Source organism: Adelges cooleyi, unplaced genomic scaffold (genome assembly GCF_023614345.1).
Source record: "Adelges cooleyi isolate 19-005CV unplaced genomic scaffold, UGA_ACOO_1.1 ACOO_flye_CR_arks_rails_tigmint_CR_PRNA_21, whole genome shotgun sequence".
NCBI lineage: Eukaryota > Metazoa > Arthropoda > Insecta > Hemiptera > Adelgidae > Adelges > Adelges cooleyi.
This window is the reverse complement of record NW_026095871.1, coordinates 8,148,833-8,171,817: the sequence shown is the minus strand read 5'-3', so window position 1 is coordinate 8,171,817 and position 22,985 is coordinate 8,148,833. Positions and strand designations below refer to the sequence as shown.

Sequence of the window (22,985 nt, the reverse complement as noted above, 5' to 3'; positions counted from 1 at the left end):
ATGTCCGGGCAAAAACATACTCTACGTCACATTTTACCCTACAATGTAAAAATGTTCCATTTATAGCTGCTAGGCTATAGGTCAGAGTAATAATGTTATATTATATGTATTGTCATATATTGGACAAAGACTTTTTCACTTAAACGCCAGTCTAATTAATAATCTGTATAGTAACGCTATACCAAGCAATCCGAGACGACGTCTGAAGAGACAATGGTGTCACGACTTATTAGTAGAATAACTAAAATAAAAAATTGAATTTTCAAACTTAAGTGTCACTAATAGGTGACTTCTTTGTCAAATGTATCATATGCTTTGTATTTTATATCACATATACTTATTGTGCTCTTATTGTACCGATTGTATATTTTTTAAATAAAAAAAAATAAAAAACTAGCTGAGCTGTAATACTAAAAAGTATAAAGGAACCAATAATGATAAGAGAGGAGAATTTTCAAAGTTTTTACTGCCGTTAATAATTATGTGTATTTTACGGAGATAATTGTACAAGTTTTTCAATATAGTTTGACGAAGAAAGTCACGAGGGCGTACTTTGGATTAAAACACCTCGTAAAACGAGTTTTATTATTATTTAGATATTATTCGTCTTGTGATAATAAAAATACATAAAATGTTATTTTACAGTGTTGATAGAACACTTGATGAAGTGAAGTTTTTGTTCTCGGCTCTGTCGAAGTAACTCGGGATAGCACAGAAGAGGGAGGACGTGTAGGGTAAGTATAAAAGTGAATATATTTTTTTTATTGTTATTTTCTATCGAGCTACTCTTAAGTATTTGAATATTTTTGACGGCAAAAGGAAAAAATAAACAACTGTTTTTGTATAACAAAATATTCTTGAACAATCACACTTATAATTGTCGATGGCATTTTTTGGCACACAAAAAATAACTAAGGCTTTCCACTTTTCTTAACAATAAGTATAAAAATGATTAAACAATTCGAATTGTAGAAATGTTTCTCCGTATCCTCTATATCCGCTGGTTCTTTTAATGTATTTTTTTAGCTAAATAATATTTAGTGCTACAATTTAAGAGTACATTTTTTACATGGCTTGACGGCCTATTGTGTTGTTGTAAAATGTTTTGGTTTATATTGTGAAATCAAAAGGTATAAACATGATTTTTAAGAAAGTCGTTGGTATTTATTAGTTGATTAAAACCACTTGTAAATCCATTATTTTTAACTTTATGTCAACAAAAACTTGACTAATTTGATAAAGGTATCTTTAGAATATACATTTACAATAGTCAATCTTAATTCTAAAGTATTTTCGTATTTAAAATAAAATATTTCCACTTTACCAATGTAGAGGAAGCATACTTTTTATCTTTCGATTATCACGATAAAATAACTGAGAATTATAAAAACAATAATTTAAATAAAAAATACAAATTAGCCTCTTATTTGTATCTATAGAGTTATTATTTATGCATATCGCGCCGAGTAAGAAAATAGGTATGAGCAATGGATTATTACTATAAAGACAATCTGTTACAATTTTGTGTAAAGAAGTAGAAATTCATATTTATCCATGAAAGTTGTTTTTATTTTATTTGATTACTTATATTGCATATTGCATTGTTGTAGGACAATCTATAGTTTTTTTTTGCGTTCATTATTCATATGGGCTAATCAAGAAAAGGATATGTGGGCGCACAATATATTAATCAATAAACCCATTATTTATTGTTTAGTTGTTATTTTTGTGACTTGTGGTTATGTGTTTAATTGTCAATTGTAATCGTACGATTACTTTTGGCGTCACCACAATATCTGAACCAACTAAGTTAGCCATATGCTAACCATATGTTAGATCGACAATTCAGCCATTGTGTAAGTACAACTACACAACACAATTTAATGTATTGCGAAACCATTATAAAATGAAAAATACTTGTGTCATTCGAAAATGTATAAAAAATATGTGTGTGATTAATTTTTGTAATGAAACTCTTTTAATAGTTACATTTTATTATGAATTTTCAATTTTGCGAAGGTAAGGTTTATTTATAAGTTATTAATATCGACTTTTTATAAAAAAAAAAAATAAATAAATATATTGGCTATCGAATAAACTTTGCGTACGACATTTATTTCTTAGTAAATAAAAAAAACGAATATAGTAACTAAAAATGCGCTATATTTAAATAATATACTGCCTTATTTTGGGTAAATTATTTTAATACTAAGAAAATGTTTACAAATTGGAATAAAATCCCCGAAGTTAAAACGTGTACTTACTTAACATGTAATTTTGTTATTTTTTCGTATTTTTTAAATTGGCTTTTACCGTCCTATAATTTTGTATTAAAAACTGATATTTTGAGAGATTGGATCATGTAAAAAGTGTAAAGTTTGTTCTTAAACTTTTAAATCTCAACGATGAGATAAGATATTAACATGTTTTTAAGGACATATTTTTTAAAATATGTCACTCGAATTGATAGAAATAGAAGTATAATATGTATTTGTATAATAATATACCTATTTGTTCTTCAGTTGTTCATACTAATAGTTTTCGGTAAAAATCGAAACAATTGAACTTTTATATAGTATTATTACTAAAATATATAATCTGTTATGTTATTGAATACTTTAAAGATGATTGCGATGGAAGCATTAAATAGTTAAATTGCGTCTTCTTTAATTAGACTTAGTATTAAAAGTGTACCCATTTCAGATTTATAGATGAGTAATGGATAAAATATAAGATATAAAGTTCTAAAGATAAATAATATAAGACCGAATCGATTATTTTTTTTGAGATCGAATTCATGGTTATTAGTTATTTACTTATATAAAAATATAAACACACCGATTTGTTGAAAACAAAATGTATTGTACTAACATTATAAAATTATGAGATATGACCCGCATAAATTCCACTAAGAAGGCTACTGCGGCTCTACTCGGTTTGCTGACCAACACTTGACAGTTGTATAGTAATCCAGCAGTTTATTATCAAAGGAATCTATAAATACGTGTATGGAATAAATGCGTTTCGATTGGGTTCACTATAATACAATTATTATTTTATACGGGTCGCAATAATTTGCGTGACGAGTATCGATAAAAAAAAATATCTTAAACGGGTTATCATCCATACAGTAAAAAAAAAAAAAATTGAATTACCTTAAATAGCTTTGTGCTAAGCCATTTCACACTCTAGTGTCTCAGAGAATATCGTTGTTCGTTCTTGTCGTCCTAGTAACAGCCATCGACCTGGCATCTCCGTTGGCGAATCTTCCTTGCATGTTCACCTCGGGCCTCCAAGGGATTATTACTTTTCTGAATGCTTTCCGGAAATTCTCAGACAGAAACGCATATAATATTGGATTCAGACACGAATTGGCGTAAGCTAGACAATGGCTGACAATCTGCACCACAACACTGATGGCGGTGATTTCGTAGTAATTTATGCTTTTTAAAACCAAAATCACCTAGAAAAAAAAAACATGAATTGTCACACAAATTCCATAGTAAATAGGTATTTAACATTTTGTTATTGTAAGTATGTATATTTTTAACTTTTTCAACTTTTACCCCTCCCCCCCCCTCTACTCTCTCCAAAGTACCAACTAGTTAAAATTAATGATCTATAGAATTGCTACTACTCGAAGAAATTGGTCAAGTATTTAAAAAGTTACAGTGGGTACAGAGTACAGACAGAAAAAGTGCTCATATCCAGTAGTAAAACCAACAGTCTCTCGGCTCTGTATCCAAGCTAAAATATGTAACCCCCGAGATTTGATTTATTACATTTATCTCGTGTGCGATAATAAACTCCTGTAACGTTTTTATGAGTTTACTTTGAAGTTGAAAAATATAATACAGTGCTATTGGGATAGTTTAAAAAGTAGGTCAACGGGTATTCAAAATGTCATACGAAAATTGAGAACTCAATAGCTTTATTAGTAAATTATTTTGCAACGCAGCATTTGTAGCCCATTTGAGTTCGTGTATACGGGCATGTTTTGAATTTTGACTGTTGTGCATGTTCTGTGGAAAACTGTCAATTCTAATGTCATATTGGATAGGTGGCATTAAATGTAATTGATTTTATTTAGTCGACAATTTTTTTAAACTGCAGTTATCAACAAAGTACAAAGTGAAGCGTTAGTGAAAAAACATGGTGTTTACATTTTTTTTTTTTGTGTAATACAACTAAAACCTTTTTCATTTGTAAATAAGCAGGCGGAATTTTTTTGTCTTCCTTTAGAGTAAACTTACACAGAGTACTTATCGGGCCAAAACATATCTATCAACAAAGGGTAAAGTTCGAACATTTTAATGGCATTGTGCAGACATCACTATATATGGTGAATTGTTCGTTTTAAATAATTATAATAAAAAAAATCTCAATGCGGTCATTGTCCTTTATATTTTATACTACCACAAGCCGTGTCGACCACTTCCATTATGGTGAATAGTAAAACAAATACTATTATACTCCGCCAGCACTGTGCAGTAATATGTTCTTTTTGTATAATGCTTTATGATATTCCATTTCAAATTAGTGGGAACAGTCGTTGGACAATTTTTTTCCATTCAGCTTTTTATTAAAATAGAATATTAATGTAACGATAGAGAGCAACATAAGTTTTATAACTTGAAAAGTATTATATTTAATTGGATTTTTATTTTAACTTTGTCTCAATTTATACGTTGTTTTCAAATTCGGGAAAACGTTGGCTTTCAATTAAATTTGCTCAGCTCTGTTGTAAACATACATATGTAGACAGTTGTAATATATAGTTAGTTTATGTGACTTTTAATAGTACATTTCGCTGGAAAAAAATCAAGGAAAATTGAATTTCTAAGATTTCTAGTAGAGATTTCACTTTTATATTGTCTGTGTATGATCTCAGTATAATATTATTTACACACTCTTGTGTCTACAATTGTGTTATTACATTTTCTCGGAGAACTTGGTATCTTATGAATTGGGTATAAAACTTGTATAATATATGACTACAAGTTATATGTAGATATTTTACAATTAATTAATATTAAAAATATTTTGGAAATAGTTTAACTTATATTAATATATTTTTGTAACTACTTCATTCTTAAAAAAATATATTTTTTCAAATGGTTCACATCATTCCATATTTTTGTTTTATTACAAACAGTTATCGTGAGTGTTTAACTAAAAACAAGAATTTTCCAAATTAAATTTTTTTTTTTTTATAATAATATTTTTTCTAAATACCAATTATTTTCAAAGTGCCACAAGTTCAATACATTTATGTTTAATCCAAACAGAATAAACACACAATAAAAACTAAATAGTATGTCCATGAAACACCGTTTAGAATTTTGTTTTCTCTGCTTGAAAATACAAAAAATCACTTAGAGCCATTGGATTGAATACCCACAATATATTGTGCTTTACTATTGTTGCAAGAGTAGAAATGGTTGAACTTATTATATTAGGATTCGCTCATTTGTTACTGTTTTGGCCAATTTTGAACATATATGTAGATTGAACATAACAAATAGTAACAGAATATGACCATTCATGTGTTAAGACAAGAAATATAATATAGACTGAATTGGGTTCTTGATTTGATAAAGCCGAAACTTATATGAAGTTATATAAAGGAATGCATGTAAGTTGAACCCGTTGACCTTTTGGCTTGCTATTGAATTGGAAACTATTTTGGTGTAGTATATTGTAGTCCTTTCCTTGAGACTGAAACGATATTTTTAAACAAATTTGTTTGCGTTATTCGTGATTGTCTGACTAAAATAGCAAGTTTGCTACAGATGGCCGAAGCAAACTCTGGTTTAATATTGAGTTATTTTAAAATTATTATGTTGATTCTACATAGAATTATCCATATTTTTTTTAATAATATAAGTTTTTACTTTAGTCTTACTGATTCGGAAGAATGCAGGTTTATCTTTTAATTAGTTTGTATCCTAAAACATGATTTTTGATAAAAATGTGAGCTACTCAATTAAATTATTTAAAAAATACATATTTTTATCACTAAGCATACTGTAAAAATATGTTAGGTAAAATCATTACTCGTAGGTCAATACATTTGAATGCATTGGAGCACATTGGAAGTATATAGTTAGCTTTCCTGTAAAATTGTATACAATTTACTTGTATCCTTTCGGTTCTCACCACTTCATATTATAATAGTGACATGAATTATGATTGATAAGAGACGACAAGCTAGTAAAAGATCATTGTAGTTTAATGTAATTTATCTGTTTATATTTATCGATTTAATCAAATATGTGTCTGTTCGCGTGTGACTTTTAAACTCGTATAGATCGTTTATATTTTTTATGTTTAAGTATATCTATGGGGTGTATTCGCTACAGCAAGAACATTTGTTCAATGGAGCTACTTAAATATGAGCGTGACTGTAAATAGGATATACTAAAGAACCATTGCTGCCGTATGTTTTATTGTGCTTTCTTGGGCAACAATGCGCAGTGTAAAATTAACGCGAGACTCGTAAAGTTCTCGCACTTAAAATATTCTTAAGACTTGCAATGGTGCAGCAGGATAGCGGTACCTTGGTTTACGATGCCGCCGCCATCCCGCAGGAACAGGAGGAATAGACACGGACTCCGTGGCCTGTGTCCATATAATATTATAGGGACGGTCGACCGGCGGCATTATTGAACAATTTTATTGGGTACATATTATATAGACAAAAATAAATAATAATTCGGGGGAAAAAGGGCGCAGGTTAGGTTAATGTCGTTCTATCCCGACTAGAAAAGGGTTTGCAATGTTTGCTTACCGAGGTAGATCCGATGATTTGGGGTCCGCTATAAGTAAGTTTTGTGAACAAAAACTACAAAAGAAGTCGAACAAAATAGGGTTGTTTGAAATGAAGGTTTTTTTGGTAATTTCAAAACAGACCGTATGACTTCAAAACAAATACTAAGAGATACCAACCCGCTGTATTCGCTTCTGTTTGGATATGATGGTTTAATTGTCTATTTAAATATAATTTTTCGTCATTTTGTTTTAACATTTTATAAAAAAAAATTAATGTTTCTAATTTTGTTCACATTCATTTTTGTTGTCGTTTCCTAATTTTGATTATCCGAGAACATTGGTCCTTATTATAAATAATTTACAAAAAAAATGTTTTTTTATAGACTATCCTTTGTGTCATTTATCGATGTAATATTAAAATGCTTTTGAACCAATCGTATCATTCATTTTTTATTCATAAAAAATTCTATACAACTTTATAGTTTCCAGAAAGGTTTGCATATTATCTTTACTATTTGTCAACTCTCCTGGGATAATACATGACCAAACTTTATCTACCTTCTTAATATAAGAAAAACTTTCATTCGTCTGACTTTTTTCTTTTTTTTCACTCTAAGTATAGAATGACTTTAAGCTTAAACCAACGACTGTTGTGCGTGCATAGCGGTTTTTTAAATTTTATATTCTAAACGAGAATTAAAATGCAAAATAATATAATGACGGTTCGCTGCCGATGAATATTAAAATGTCATTGTAGAGATAAGCAAGAAAAGAGACAAATCAATTAAGACGTGCACTGAATATGATCCATAAGCTTGACGAACAAAAAAGTGTAATGGTTAAAATAAAAATATTATGTTGAATTATAGAGTGAAGGTGATTAACCAACCTCACTCGTGTAAGACAAAGTGAAATTCAGAAAGAAATTAGTTGTATATAATTAGTAATGGACAAATCAACATTTTAATTTAAATATTTTAAATTGAAGACAATCTGTTAAGATATTTAGTTATTTCACTCTATTTTGACGTCTAATACAGATTTTTATTAAACCGTAACAATAAGCAAGGCAGCAAAAAAAAAAAAAAATAAGTGGTTTTTATTCAGTAGTTAAAAGAGTATAATTTTATAAAAAGCGTTCAAGTCGAAAAACATTTTACGCCTCTTGCACTTGACAGTTATCTTGCATACTCTAACTCAATTATTACCGTTGATAGTAAGAGGTAATTTTAAAGTTCTTAGGCAATTATATAGTTGGTTTCTGGGAAATTATCGCAGTGAAATGTTTATTACAGTGGTGCAAAAATTACAAAGTAGACAATTAACAACTTAAATGCGGGAAAAAAGTATTTAGTTGGTCCAACTATGTATATTTATCTGTGAAATTATTAAGTTAAATACAATATTTTAAAGAAGAGAAGTGTTCAATAATCACTGTCGATAATGATAATTCACAGCTGATACATGATTGAACTTTAAAAGCACGCCATTTATTTCACTATTTTATTTAAATATACTGTACAAGTAATAAATAAGGGAAGATACCGTAATCCGAAAAGTACTAAAAACTTGAGAGAATAAAGTGCTAAAGTATATCGAAAGGCGCTAAAACGGCTGAATATTTCTGAAAACGCGATAGAAAACTTTTACTAAATTATAACTCATTTTATGGTTTTCGGTTTTTTTTTGTTCTTAATATAATCTTCACCTCTTAGGTCTAAGTGTTGGCTGATTAATCCACTTATTTTAAACAATTAATTATTCGAAAACTTTAATCGTATTAAATTACGTTATATTTAACCTATTTGTTTCAAATTAGCTCTCATAAAAGTTTTAATTAGTTACTAATGTATTATAACTGCTATAGAAATTGAAGATACAATGTATTTATTTCAGAAGGTACCACGAGAGCTGCTATTTACAGACAATTTAGTACTAATAAATGAGTCCTTAGTGGACTTGCAGCAAAAGTAAAATTAATGGCGAAATGCGCTCGAGTCAAATTGAATGTGGATAAATCGAACGAAAGCAGATTATAAACGTTGCCTGCTTAAGTGACATGGATGATGCTAGACTGTGAAATCATGTTTGACCGAATATATCTAAGAACATCTAAGAACACTATCACATGATACACGTTTATCCAATAGCGTCGTTTGCCAATATATTTTATGGTATGATACTAACCCATTTTGATGTACAGTTCAAAAGCCGTTAAGTATTTTTCTAAGGTTCTTGTTATAGTTATTTTTTTGTTGTAGATTTTTTTTTTAATATATAAAACTATACATTAACAGGGATGTATATATATATGAAATTGTGTGCGAAAACTTACAACGGTACATTTTCATACTAGTTAAATTTGTAGTGTCCGTTGTTACTATTGTTATTTATTTTAATGCAAGCACATTGTTATTTGTTAAAGTTTAACCCTTTCAAAAATTGTAATTTCTAAGCGACCTGAAATTTATATTTGTTTATGATGACGTACGTTATTTATATGACTTAATCTTCTTTCATTTTTTATTGTCTTATTAGTAAACATGAAATCAATTTTTAAGCGTCAAGGGGACATATTTTTTTTTGACAATTGCTCACAGATAAACTTAATTTAAATCTACATGTTTATCTAGATAAAATAAGAATAGGAATAATTTATATTTTCGCTAAAAAATGTACAACATTGCGTCCCGTATTGCAGGGTGTTAAGTTTATTTTCATTTATTGTATTCTCGTATGAGTTGTATAATATACGTGAATATAAAAAAATATATTATATATTTATGAGTTAGTTTTTAAATTGATGATATTATAAAAAATATAAGGTAATATTAATTTAATTAATTAAAATGGTTGAAGAAAAAATAAAAAAGAGTTATGATATTTAACCTTTTATATTTTTGACGAAGGGTTGGTTGTTTGTTTTATTATTATAGATTGCTTTGAACACGGCTTTACAAGTTTGACAGAAAGCTTTGCGCGTACACCTACTACCGCCGTAGGATACTTTTGGCCTTTGAATGATTTATTAAATATATATATAAAAATAACGTATTTATTTATTTTCCGGTGTCGGCCTGGTTCAATATCCTATTCGTTTACACAGACGGCAGATAAGTCGAGCGAACGTGTTCCAAAATAATTTCCTGTGCATTACCGTGACGGTGTGTCGGCGTTGTTTATTGTACGTGCCAACTGTAAATTCATTAAGAAAGAATTCGTATTAGGAGAATTTTCCTTAAGTATCACGGAGAAAGTACACTGGAGTAAATAATTTGAAAAAATATACTGTAATGTTATAAAATGTTAACAACGAAAAATGAAATTATAATAATATTTATTTCGAATAACACTTCTATTTTGTACCTTTTGTCTGCTCATCGACTGTAAAAACAATGATTTAAGTATTGCCCTTATTAAAATAACTTATTTTTTTTTAATTTAATTATTTCCAAGCCAAATTATATCAAAAAAATACCTTTCAAACCAGCTAAAAATCATGTACAGTACTAAACAATGCAAAGCTAAATAAAACATTAAGAGTGTTGACGATCGTGTTAACTATATTAGGATTTTTTTTTGTGTTTATTCTGGATAAAAAAACTATTAGCTGCTACAACCGTAGATAATTACGGCTTGCTGTCCTGTGTAGCGGAAACTCTTCTGAAGTATTTTTTTAAACCATTAACCGAGCTATCGAGTAACTACAACGACTTGTCTCGCTTTCACCCCGTCGATTGTACGCCTGGGTATAACGCATAATTTATTAAAAAGTTATTATGAGTCCCGAAAATACACATTGTAAGACTAGTATAACCTACGCAGTTGGGATAATAAAAATGTCTTCTTTTAAACTAACATTTTGAAGACTAATTTTTCTGAGTAAAGTCATAATTCATAAAATCATTCATCGAACAAAATTAGTTTTTCCCTTGAATGTTATACGACAGAGATATGCAAAACGATACATCTTTTGCCGGGCAACATTGTTCTTCTGTCATTATTCTATTCATTACTTCTTCTCCTCCAGATAAATCCTAAAGACAAGTCTACATAAATCTTATTGATTTTCGCGCGCATCTAGCTTAACAATAGATTTAAATCCCGTATAATAGGCGCTATGGAAATTATGCAAATCACTGGACACCCTTTGGCAACTTTTTCGATACATATTTTCTGAGGCCAGGGACTGGCGTTTCCGTTTCCGGTTGTGCTACGGGTTCGCCAAAAGACCAGTAACTCGAAACGGAGGCAATAATTTAATAATCGCACAGCCATCACAACCGCTACCGCATTGTCATGTCCGTCGCATTCGCATCCGCCTTTAGAATACAATAACACTAAAGCGACATTAAAGCTGAGCAATGTAAAATATGTATTAACAATACAATCGTCCGATTGGACTTTAAATCATTTTGCTTCTCGATAATTGCATTTGCAAATTATTTATTTGTACTGAGTGGTTAGGTTCTTTCAAAGTTGTATGTTCAATAACGTAGATCCGAAGTTTGGTTACCTTCTGGGAAAACGCAAAAAAGACTCTTTTAGTTGCTGTTAACGTGGGTCTGACAATAAAGCGAATTGCTCGAAACAATGTAATTTCAAGTATATTTACATTATTGCATGTTTGTGCAAAGCTTTGAAATGTATTGCGCCAATCGCCTTTGTAGAAATTAAAGCATTCGCACGGACTCATCCAATGAGTTGAGAAATATTTAATATGTTTTTGAACATCGGAATGCTATAACAACTAAATAGCTTTGATTAGATCAAAATATCAGATTATTATTATTTTTGTTTTGCCTCAAAGAAGGTAATAAATGAACTGTTTCCGTGGAAACGTGCCAGTGTGACGTTTGTTTTGCACAAAAACATTCACTCCAAGCACCTTTATTGCAAGCTGAAATTATTAATATTTAGCCATAAAGATTGTTAAGTTGTGTATCGCTGAAAATAAATGAAAAATACATGTATAATTGAGAAGTTCTTGCGATTGTATGTCCCTTGTTAATGATACTTGCAATATCCTTAAATCGAATGGCAGACTGGGCATAAACGTTAGTGAAAAATCATAAATGGATGTCCGAAATACCTATTTATAATTATTGTATAATGTATATTATCGAACCAGAATGAATAATGGCTGTTAAATTCGATAATTTTAATATAATTTATATTGTATTACTTTTATATCTGATATTAACTTGGAATACATTTTTGGAGAATTACATTGTTGTCTATAACTGCGATTGTGAATTTACTTAAATTTATCTCTTATGATCTCGTTTTCGTGTAGGGGATGTAGTATTTGGTTTTGTTAACGAGGTACTCAAGTATTTTATTGCCCTAAGTATTGTTTTCAACTATTTATTTATTATATCGGTCTTGATAGTATTATCCTAATATTGTGTTTTCCAATGGAAAACTAATATCTCTGTAACCAAACTTCCATAACAACCGAACAAATGGATATTGTATATATACCAGCTACCTACTCAAAGAACGATAGTATAATTTATACAATTGATTATAGACTAAGCTATATGTTTCGACTACGAATGGGGATATACCACAAAATGCTGAGCACGGTTTGAAATTGGATTATGGAATAAAACGTAACGGCGATACTGTTAGGTAAAATTGAACGAGCCCGTAAACCTTGAAGAAAATCAACACTGTGTATAAATTATTACTACAAATACCGTTATACTATTTGATTACTATCATTGCAAATTCCTATTATCTGTTTTAAATAACTATTTATTTAGTTTTTTAACAAAAAAATGTAAAAACACTATATAAAGTACCCTTTTTAAAACAAATCACAACAAGAAATAACTTTAAAATATAATAGTACACTTGAATTCGAACAAGAGGCACCAAAACAAATACTATAACTCTTTTCCAGATACAAGCAAAATCATCAACTAAGGTGTTGACGTCTTTCTTCAAACATAATATAATTGTCTTATAAACTCTAGGCCGAGTTAGGTGAAGTTGTTAAGTATGTAATTGTTTTTTATTTAATTAGACATTCATTTTCCCCCTATTTCATTTAGTTTTGCTAAGCGCTTATGGTCATAATATGTATAATGAAGCCCAATAATTATGCTTGGTGGTTTGGTATAAATACTTATGGTCTAATATAATAGTTGTACTATTTTGCCAACGTTTTTTTATCACTTAAAGTTGTATACTAGTCAGTTGAATATTCACAGCATTTAAATATATCAATGCGAGTAATTTTCAAAACGGTTGTACAAGTATTTTACAGAGTTTACAGTAGCGCTAGTCTGTATGGAGAGACGTCTAATGTTATCGAAAGAGGGAAAACTTTTTTTTACGGTTGACCTGACGTCTTTGACGGATATTCTATTTGCAGAGGATGCGAGAAAAAAACGTCTGACGACTTCGGTATTTTTTTGTCGAATTTGAAATTGATTTGACTTAAAGTGTTCGAGAAGTCCTCAGAGTTACTATATAGAAGGGTAGCGCATTTTTATTGCGATGGAAGCATATAGAAAAGGTTCAAGTAGGTCGTTACGCGCAGATCGTAAACGCATATTCGTTATAATATTATACAGCTAATGAGAAAATGATTACAATAATATTATTATTTTTATGCGACATATTTGTGCAATTTCTGCCAAGTCAATAAAAAATAGGTCACATACAGTAATGGATTGGATGAAGAAAAAAAAACCCATTAAATTTCAGTTCGCAGGGGAGGCCATAAAAGCGAGAAAGAAAAAAATGCCGGAAGTACGCATATGTGGAACTTACCTTGGTAATATTAATTCACATATTTTATATTTATATAAGGAAGTTATAACAAATTACATGTACAAGGCGGAAGGCCTATATATGTTAACAATATTATGTGAACGCAAGCGGTAGTCACTTTTTTGACGCATTGTCATTTTTTTTTTTTTTGTAGTCCCTTGATGTAATACATCAGAATACTGAATACAAATGTACTATTATTTCCACTTTATTTTTTTATGACCAGCACCGTTTGCTTTCTCACTAATGCTCATGTGTGTATTAACATTAGTATAACGTCATAACGGTCGTCCATTAAACTTTATATTTTGTAATTGTGCAAAAATGTACATTTGCTTTCACACCTTATTACGCTAAAAAAATGTACATTACATATTATAATTCTAATGAAAATAATGTCGACAACTAGTCCTGGATTAAGCCCTTTTTGGGTACACTAATAAGATGACATTTAATAACCTTCACAGATATTAAATTAAAACTTAATAACTGTATTACTCAGTACAAAATCGATAGGCACCTTGGCTTTTTGAAAAGAGCTGTTAATTTAAAAAATTGTTTAGTTAATAACTTATTAGAACTGTGAGAGCGCTGACCGGAGAACTTTTGTTGAGTTTTTTTTTTCTAAAATTATTTTTACTTGTGAGTGTTAACGATGAAATTTAATTTATCCATGAAACAAAATTACGATTATTTTATAAATATATAATCAATACTTGTATTTTACTGTGTTTACTGAAAAAAAAAACATAAATTTTATTACTTTATTTTAATCGATTTTTTTGTTTTTACTTTCTGATACAACAAGAATCCTTAAATATTATTCATGGACATACCTAACATTTGTTTTCCCGGGAAGTACTCTCTTATAAAATTACAGCCAAGTGATATAATTACCGTACCTAATTTAAACATTATTATAATAGTTAGGTTCAAGATCGAGCAGTTGTAAACTTTTATGTGTAAAAATAAACTGTTATCGCAAGCGTTTTGAAAATATTCAGATTTTTTATACTCTATGTAGAGTTTGTGCGCGAAAACGCAGCATGGAACAAAACGTTTCAATATTACATATTACGAGGGTGTCTAAATAGAGAGAGAGAGTGAGAGAGAGAGATAGAGAGAGAGACATGGATACAGAAATGACAACACAGCAGAAAAAAAAACGAGTCTATGGCACTAAATCAATTGCGTCGAAACACTCGGGCGTATATTGTGTATTAAACGGTCGGGTTTGTGTTTCGGACAAATGATAGGCATGTGCGACTTTTACAAAAAGCTAAAAAGGCACAACGTTTTGATAAATAATATGTCAGCGTACAGCAAAAAAAAAGAAAATATGTCTATATAAAAAAGATGTATTGTAGTACTCGATACAGAATGCGACCGGCCTATAGACACACGCATATACACACGCTCGATACATACATGTATATAATATGCTGTACACATAATAATAATGTGTCGGTGGGGTGTTTTCAAACGTTTTCAGGTTGTCAACAAACGCGGACCAAACGAATTGTCAAGAGTAACCCCCGGGTAATGCAATAACCGCCGAACGTTATTGGGGATGCCTTTGCTTCTCACTCGGACCCGACGAAACGTCAGCCACATCATCATGTGATACGGGTAGTCTATTGATTTTATTAAAAGAGGAAAACATATAGGAAAAGAAGACTTAACAAGTACCATATAATTTGTCCAATTCGATTTCGTGTATTGGTTAATCCGACCGAAAGGTTGCACGTGACGACGATCATATTATAAATAATTGTATCGTATTATTTTACTTAGCATGTTTTAATAAAAGTCAGAACAGTGAGTTGGGGAGAATTACAAATCTTTGAAAAAAAAAATTACATAGAGCTGTCAAGACGGTCAAAAACGCTTCGGTGCGGAACTATAGGCCGTGAAAAGACAAGGGAAAATATATTAAATGTATATTATTAGGTTCATTGGACTTTCACTGATGAAAAACATTGTAGAATATATATATTGGTTAAAAATATATTACACTACCACCAAAACGGTGATAATGAAAACGTAGTAGGGTATTTTTTCTAGATTTTAAACAGTGGGAGAAGTAAACGTTTTGATATTTTTATCTTATATAAAGACAATTTTTGTACGATTTTTAATCCATAGACTTGTTAGATGAAGAAATCAATCCAATGGTGAACAAATGTTTCGCAGGAAAAACAATTGCCACAAAGGCCGCATTGAAGCTAAAACGCAAAAAAACAGGTACCGGGCGATTACAGTATTCTATAATATTGTTTCTTTATATATATATATTATGTTATGCCACCGTGGGGTGTCGGTATAACATACGGTATGGCTGTGAAGTATTTTTAATACTAAACTTGGCCCTTGTCAAAATTCGGCAGCCCACATGGCTTGCGGTGGTTGAGTGCAGTAAAAACAATGTATGTCTGCGTATGGCATTCAACAAAATAGTTTTTTAATGGTAAGATAATGATATCGGCTGAACCGTTTGACGTCGTCGGTTTTTTCTCTCGATTTGGTTTGCTGAGAAGTGTCAGACCTGTAGTCAAGACTCAAGACCCATTGACAACTTGGTACCTACACTACTAACATGGTCAGCCGCAACTACAGTCTACAAGTATTACAGAATATATTTTCTCTTCAGGTTACTATATGTCATACTATATATATATAGTAACCTGAAGAGCAAACGTGGTACCTTAAATGAAGTAGAGAGATTTGAGTATTTCGGTTCAGCTATGCAAGATTAAAATAATAAATGGACGAAGATATTATTTTTGCGGCGAGTAGTAAGTGTAGGAAGAACTCCCCTGTTTAGTTTTATTGTCCTCGGTGAATTTCCTTTTGCGGGCGCCACTAATCTTTACATTATTTTTGTAACGCCCAGTTATCAGTAGAAATGTATAGTTTGCATTATTTGCGATGTTCCAACAACACATAAACGTTCGGTGAACACATTTTAAGTTATAAATCAAATACCATGTATAAATCATACCCAAATAGGCGTTAAGTTATAATGTTTTAAAAATCGAAATTCAAAAGCAGCCATCCAATATAATATTCGTACATACGTTGTAGGTATGTTGTTTATTGGAATAAATTAGTCATTTTTGTGCTGTTAATTTTTTTAATTGTTCACAAATTTTACCATTTTGAAAATAAAAACAGTGAAAGAAGTGTTAGAAAATATATATAGTGTTAAAATTCCATCACACTGAAACCGTTATTTTGTTTTGATTTTTCGTTAATTCCAATCACGTTTTAGAGCTATTGATAATCGAAACAATGTTATTTTGTAATGGTTATTTTTTTTTGTCTTTATTTGGTGTAAATTTGTTTAAATTAATTTATAGTGTGAATCACCGCAACGGGTACATAATGTTATTAGTTTTGAAATTGTTAATAAGATATAATATTAACGGCTTTGCAAAACGGTGGTTGGTCATTTGGAATCCATCGATTTCGAGTACTTAGAATTCCGTTATAAACGTGATGGTCATTCTAGTACGAGTACGTGACTAGATTTTAAGTAAAGTCTGTAAGGCGCTCGTTTATTTTTATCGATCTATGTTTTGTACTAAATAATATTTAGTGTGTGACAGAAACTAAGTGACATTTTTTTTTTAAAGCTTAACATTTCGCGTACGGATTAAACTTGTTCGTCGTAATGAAATAATAATAATAAATCATTACATATTATGTTTATTCTTTTTAGTAATTAAAAATACATAGAGAAGATGGCGTTAGAGTGGAGTGGAAATCCGAAAATTAGAAACACATTTAGTATAATAATGATTTTATTCGAAAAACATTTTTAAGTTAAAACAGCTGTCATTTCATAAACAGAATATTATTGATAGGCAAATTTTATTGAATTTTTTGTATTACAAATTATAATTAAAGTTAATTGTCAACACCGCACATGCAGGTTCTGCAATCCTTGTCCACTCACATTTACAGTTTTAGTCCCTACCAAATTACAGCGTATACTACTTACAATCGTGTGCATTAAACATAACTTGAAATCATATTCGAATTACAATAGCAGCTACTTATTGTCCGTCTAAACATAAAATAACAACTCACCAATTCAAACAATTCTCAACAACTTTATAGTCGAGGGCGACTTAAATGCAAAACATACTAATTGGGGCTACAGAACAAACAACCCCTGTGGTAGCAACCTCTTTCAGCTCACCTCCCAGGAACATTACAAATAATTCGCTCCCCCCAATCCAACCTACTGGCCCACCTCCCTGAGGAAACGTCCAGATATCCTTGATATCTTCGTCACAAAAATTCCAAACAATATCTTCCATCATATTGAAAATTTTATAATTTAAGCTCAGATCACTCTTCTGTTCTTCTTAACCTAAACTCATAAGACAAATTTATAAGTATCGTTAGTGGACGGCTTCTCTTTTCAAGCCAACCAAGCTAATATATTGTAAAACTTATACTTATTGTTCTTGTGTTGTATAGATTGTATAATTGAAAAAAAAATAGCATCTCTGCTTTGCATCGAAGCTAAAAAAGTATTCTCGAAATTTAAATGTCATAACAATATATCGTTGACATGAAGTACATTGTGTATATATTATATATACATTTATTAAAATATTTTCCTAATAACTGAGATGTGAAAAGTGTTTTTGTTAAACGTTTAATTCAATGTGTTTTACACCAAAACAACAAAACGTAAGTAACCACGTCTCTTGTTTTGTTATGACTTTCAAGTGACAAAAACATTGTCGAAACGTCATCCGAGTTTTGACGGAAATAAAGTTTTGTATTTATAGGAAAAACTTTTCTTATGAGCGGCATTTGTTCAGGACGCCGTATTAGGTCAAAGTTTTATTGTTGGTCCAAAAACAATAGCAGCCAAACTATATAGCAGCTTTCGGCTTAATCACGTTCGCACGTTATAAGATTATGTCACAAACTATTGTTAATATTCAACACAATTGTTTCAATTAGACAAAATAATGTAAAGACGATCGAAATCCAAATGAAGTAACGATTTATTTGTAATCATTTTTTATTTTAATGAAAACCTGCTAAGTTTATATTTAAAAAATGTGATTAATTTTTGCTTTGTATTTTACTATTATTTTAGAAACCCGTAGCTTTAATAAAGTTGTTCTTGGTAAAGTATAGTAGAATATGTTTGTTAAAAAAAAGAAATTAGTACTATTTGTTGCATTTTTCACGTCTACCTATTTCAGTTTTAACTCTTACCAAAAGATTAACCGACGTACACGGTATATTAATCAAAAGCCATTTATAATTTCATTTTGTTGAGTAGAAGTAAAACACACCTTTTGAACGGTGTATACTAAATTATCGCTGTGCGTACTATTGTATAGTCATTTTAATTACATTTGTGATTTGTTAAAATATTTTTGCTCTCTTACTATTATCTATCATATCTAATCTATTATAAGTTCAATATGATTTAGAAAACTACGAAAAGGCATTTGACGTATATTATGTCGTCTAGTGCAATAATACTACCTATGATAGAACTACAAAAGAAATTTAATTGTAGTATTTGTTATTGATTACCTGAACACTCAACTTTCAATGACAGTAAAACTATCATTGAAGAACGCAAAATGTATAAAAATATTTCTTTAAAAATATTTTTTTTTAAGATTAGAATAGGGTATAGTCTGTGTCAAAACTTCCATTATATTCATAGCACAGGACGCGCAGTCCATTTATTTTTATTGTAAACAATGTAGACTATCTATTAGAAATATTTTATAGTTGTTAGTGAATAAACTAATTATGTGTATGTAACTTAACAAAAAATCGAGTACAGTTGCAAGTGCAAATATCGGGTAGGGTTAATTGTACGTAAAACGGTACCTTTTATAATAGAAATAATTATTAACCCTTTGGGTATACATTTAATACGAACGGTTTCGTAATAGTATAATCTACAGTTAATTTGCTTGAAAGTAGATAGCAAAAAACGGGTTCAAAGCGTTAACTATGTGAACAAATTTACCGCTCCGTTTACCACTTTTGCATGTGTAATCATGAAATTTAACAATGTTATTATATTTTTTAGATTACAGTAAACATAAATTATGTGCAACAAAAAAGTAAGGAACCTCTTATTACACGGATCCGTGCAATTACCATTCACTTATAAACATAGGCTGCACGCAATGTTATAATCAATAAGAGTATATTTTAAAGTAAACACACAAATTCCTTTTTTTTTTGTCTATATTACTTTAGTTCCCTCAGGGGAGCACTAACAGTGCGACGGGTATGGCGAACCCGGGGCTCCGAGCTCTGAACTGAACTGACTTTAATTAGTTGGTTCAGTTCTTCCTACTCTGGTCTTAATTGGCTGGAGTAGACTGGTCCTCCAGGTTGGGGGTTAAGCGTGGGGCGAACAACCCCACCTTGTAAAAAGTATATGTTATGATACCATCAAAAAATCAGCCTCGGACACGGAGAATTGGATATAAACTAGGACATGGAAAACGGATTGTGGAGTTAAAGATTGCGACGTGGAATATAACAAGCCTTTTTAGAACTGGCTCTTGTCAGAACCTTGTAGATGTAATAAGTACATACGGAATAAAAATAGCAGCGCTGCAAGAAATTCGATGGACTGGTGCAGGTCAGCTGAAAATAGGGGAGTACGTAATTTTCTACTCAGGATTGGAGAGTAGTCATTTCTTTGGAAGTAGTTTTGCGGTTCATGAGTCACTGGAGCCATACGTCAGAGAATTCAATGTTGTCTCAGAAAGGATAGCAATTCTGAGAATTAATACAACCCCGCTAAACATGGTGTTAATATGCGTGCATGCACCGACTGAAGTAAGTACGGACAACGACAAGGATGCTTTTTACGAAGACCTTGACAGAATATACGACAAAACACCAGGTAATGTGATAAAGGTAATATTAGGTGACCTTAATGCCATGTGTGGGAAAGAAACCCAATTTCAACCAACAATAGGAAAAGAAAGCATGCATTATAGTAGTAACGACAACGGGTTGAGAATCATATCCTTTGCATCTTCAAAGAATATGATAATAAGTAGCACAACTTACCCTCACAAGAAGATTCACAAGGGGACATGGAGATCTCCGGATGGCAAAACTATTAACCAAATAGATCATATACTTATTCAGAGAAGGTTTAGGTCATGTATTGTGGATGTAAGGAGCTACAGAGGGGCAGATTGCGATACTGACCACTTTTTGTTGATATCAAGATTTAAGCTGAAATTGCAAGGCCATAACAATGTGGAAAGAAGAAGGAAACAATTTAGTGTAAATTTATAAGCACTAAAGGATATAGAGACTCAGAGAAATTATGCAACTGAAGTTGGCAACCAGCTAAGAAAACTTGAAGGACAAGATGTAAATTCAGAATGGACCCAGGCCATAACACTTATCAAGGAAGTAGCAGAACAAAGCATAGGAAGAATGGAAAACAAAAGGAGAAAATGGTTTAATGAGGCCTGTCGTTAAGCAATTGAGAAACGGCGAGTAGCGAGAGATAACTATAATAGAATAGGTGATCAAAGTACCAGGGAAACATATGAAAAGGAAAGAAAAAATTGTAAGCGTGTGTTGCAAAGAGAAAAGAGAAGCTTCTTGAATGGAATACTGCAAGAGGCAGAAAAGGATAGATCACAAGGTAGCATAAGAAATTTCTTCATAAAGTACAGTACATTTAACCCAAGCCTAAAAGCTGTAAAGGATAGGGAAAGGACAATACTTATGGAGCCAGAAAAGAAAATTATAAGATGGAAAGAATACTTTGCTGATTTATTGGATGGCACAATACCTCTCGACCCGATAGAGAACAAAACATTTCAGAAAGCGGAACCACTGGTAAAAGAAATATCCAAGGAAGAAGTAAGAGCAGCGATAAGGAGCCTTAAAAACTGGAAGGCACCTGGTTCTGATAGCATACCATCAGAACTTATAAAATATGGTGGAGATGATATGTACAACTTTATTTACAGGGTTTGTCATAAGGTATGGCAGGAGGAATTCATATTTTATGAAAATATGAATAATATGGTACCTCTACGTCCTACGCATTTTGTTTACAACAGTAAGGATGCATTTGATTTGTTTACCAGTTAAATTGATTTCTTTGGATAATTGTTTGATGAGTATTTTTTGAACTAATTTTGGGTTTATCAAGTATAATTTTGTAAACACGCGTTAGTCAAAGCGAGGACAGATATTGTGGAATATTAATTTCTTATTGGAGAATTTTTAGAAGAAATAAGTTAGTTAACTTAATTATATCTAGTTGCGTTACAATAGTTTGTCGAAAATATATTTAGTAGAGAGAAAGCGCGTGTTTGACCTAAAATATAAAATGGTAAACCTGAGTTTTTTTATAGCAGCTTTATTATCACTATTTTAAAAAAAAAGTTATTGTCTTAAGGATTTATCAGGTAAAAAACAAACAATAGCTTAGGGTTTCTGGAGACTTAGTTTGCCAGTCTCAGAATTTTTACAATGTGAATATTTGTGCCAAAGTTATTTTTACTTGTATTGGTAAAAAAAGTAAAAAAAAACATTTTGTGCCACTTGAATATAATATATAAACTTAATTAAAATACAACGCAAATTGAATTATTATTCAGATACATGGCCGCTGTTTTATTAGTATATGTTAATTATATTAGTTTGGCTAATATGAAGTGAAAATTAACCATTTAATTTTGTTTATAAATTTACCACAAAGATTTGCTTATGATCAATTATTATAGTAACAAATAAATTATAAAATTATTTTTTACTTGGGGGCGTTTTCTTGTAATAAACAAAACAACCAGACATAACATACCTAAACATTTTTACAACATCTTTTATTATACGTTATAAAAATATAATATGTGTGAAAAATGTGTTTTTTAATTTGTAAAATTGACTTATTTTTAATAATATTAAATAATAATTATACTGAGTTACATAAAACTCCATTGGCTCCATAAACCTGATTTGGACAACTAACGATCAATGTTTAAATAATGTGAGTAATTATTTTTTTAAATAAAATATTTAAAAATAAATATTATTTATTCTCGTTGACTATATTGATACACTTATAAAAATATAACTGTTTTGAGGTAAGGGAAAGGGCTCAGAAGTACTACACTATTGTTTATTCAACAATGATTGGTACTTAAATTTGGTTTGTTGTAGCTGTATAAACATTAGCTACTACTCATTGTCATTTACAGCAGTTAACTTAAAATAATAAATTATAAGATAACCTAACCTAACCTAACCGTAAAACGGTTATGTTATTAAGCTACTTTCTTGTGCAAAAAACTGTAAAATATTCAGAGTTCCGAATTAACATCATATTATTATTCTGTTTAATATTCTGTATGGACTATATGATATTTATTTTCAAAAATCAAAACGCA

At 30.5% G+C, this 22,985-nt stretch overlaps 1 protein-coding gene across 1 annotated transcript in view; it reads right to left on the bottom strand.

The window, feature by feature from the left end:
* The window catches only part of LOC126834094 (allatostatin-A receptor-like), a 119,139-nt gene that overhangs the window by 30,712 nt on the left and 65,442 nt on the right, over positions 1-22,985 (bottom strand). The window contains exon 4 of the mRNA XM_050565778.1: positions 3,156-3,463. Within this exon, the coding sequence (XP_050421735.1) occupies positions 3,197-3,463 (267 nt within the window). The 3' untranslated portion in view covers positions 3,156-3,196. The remainder of the gene's footprint in view (positions 1-3,155; positions 3,464-22,985) is intronic.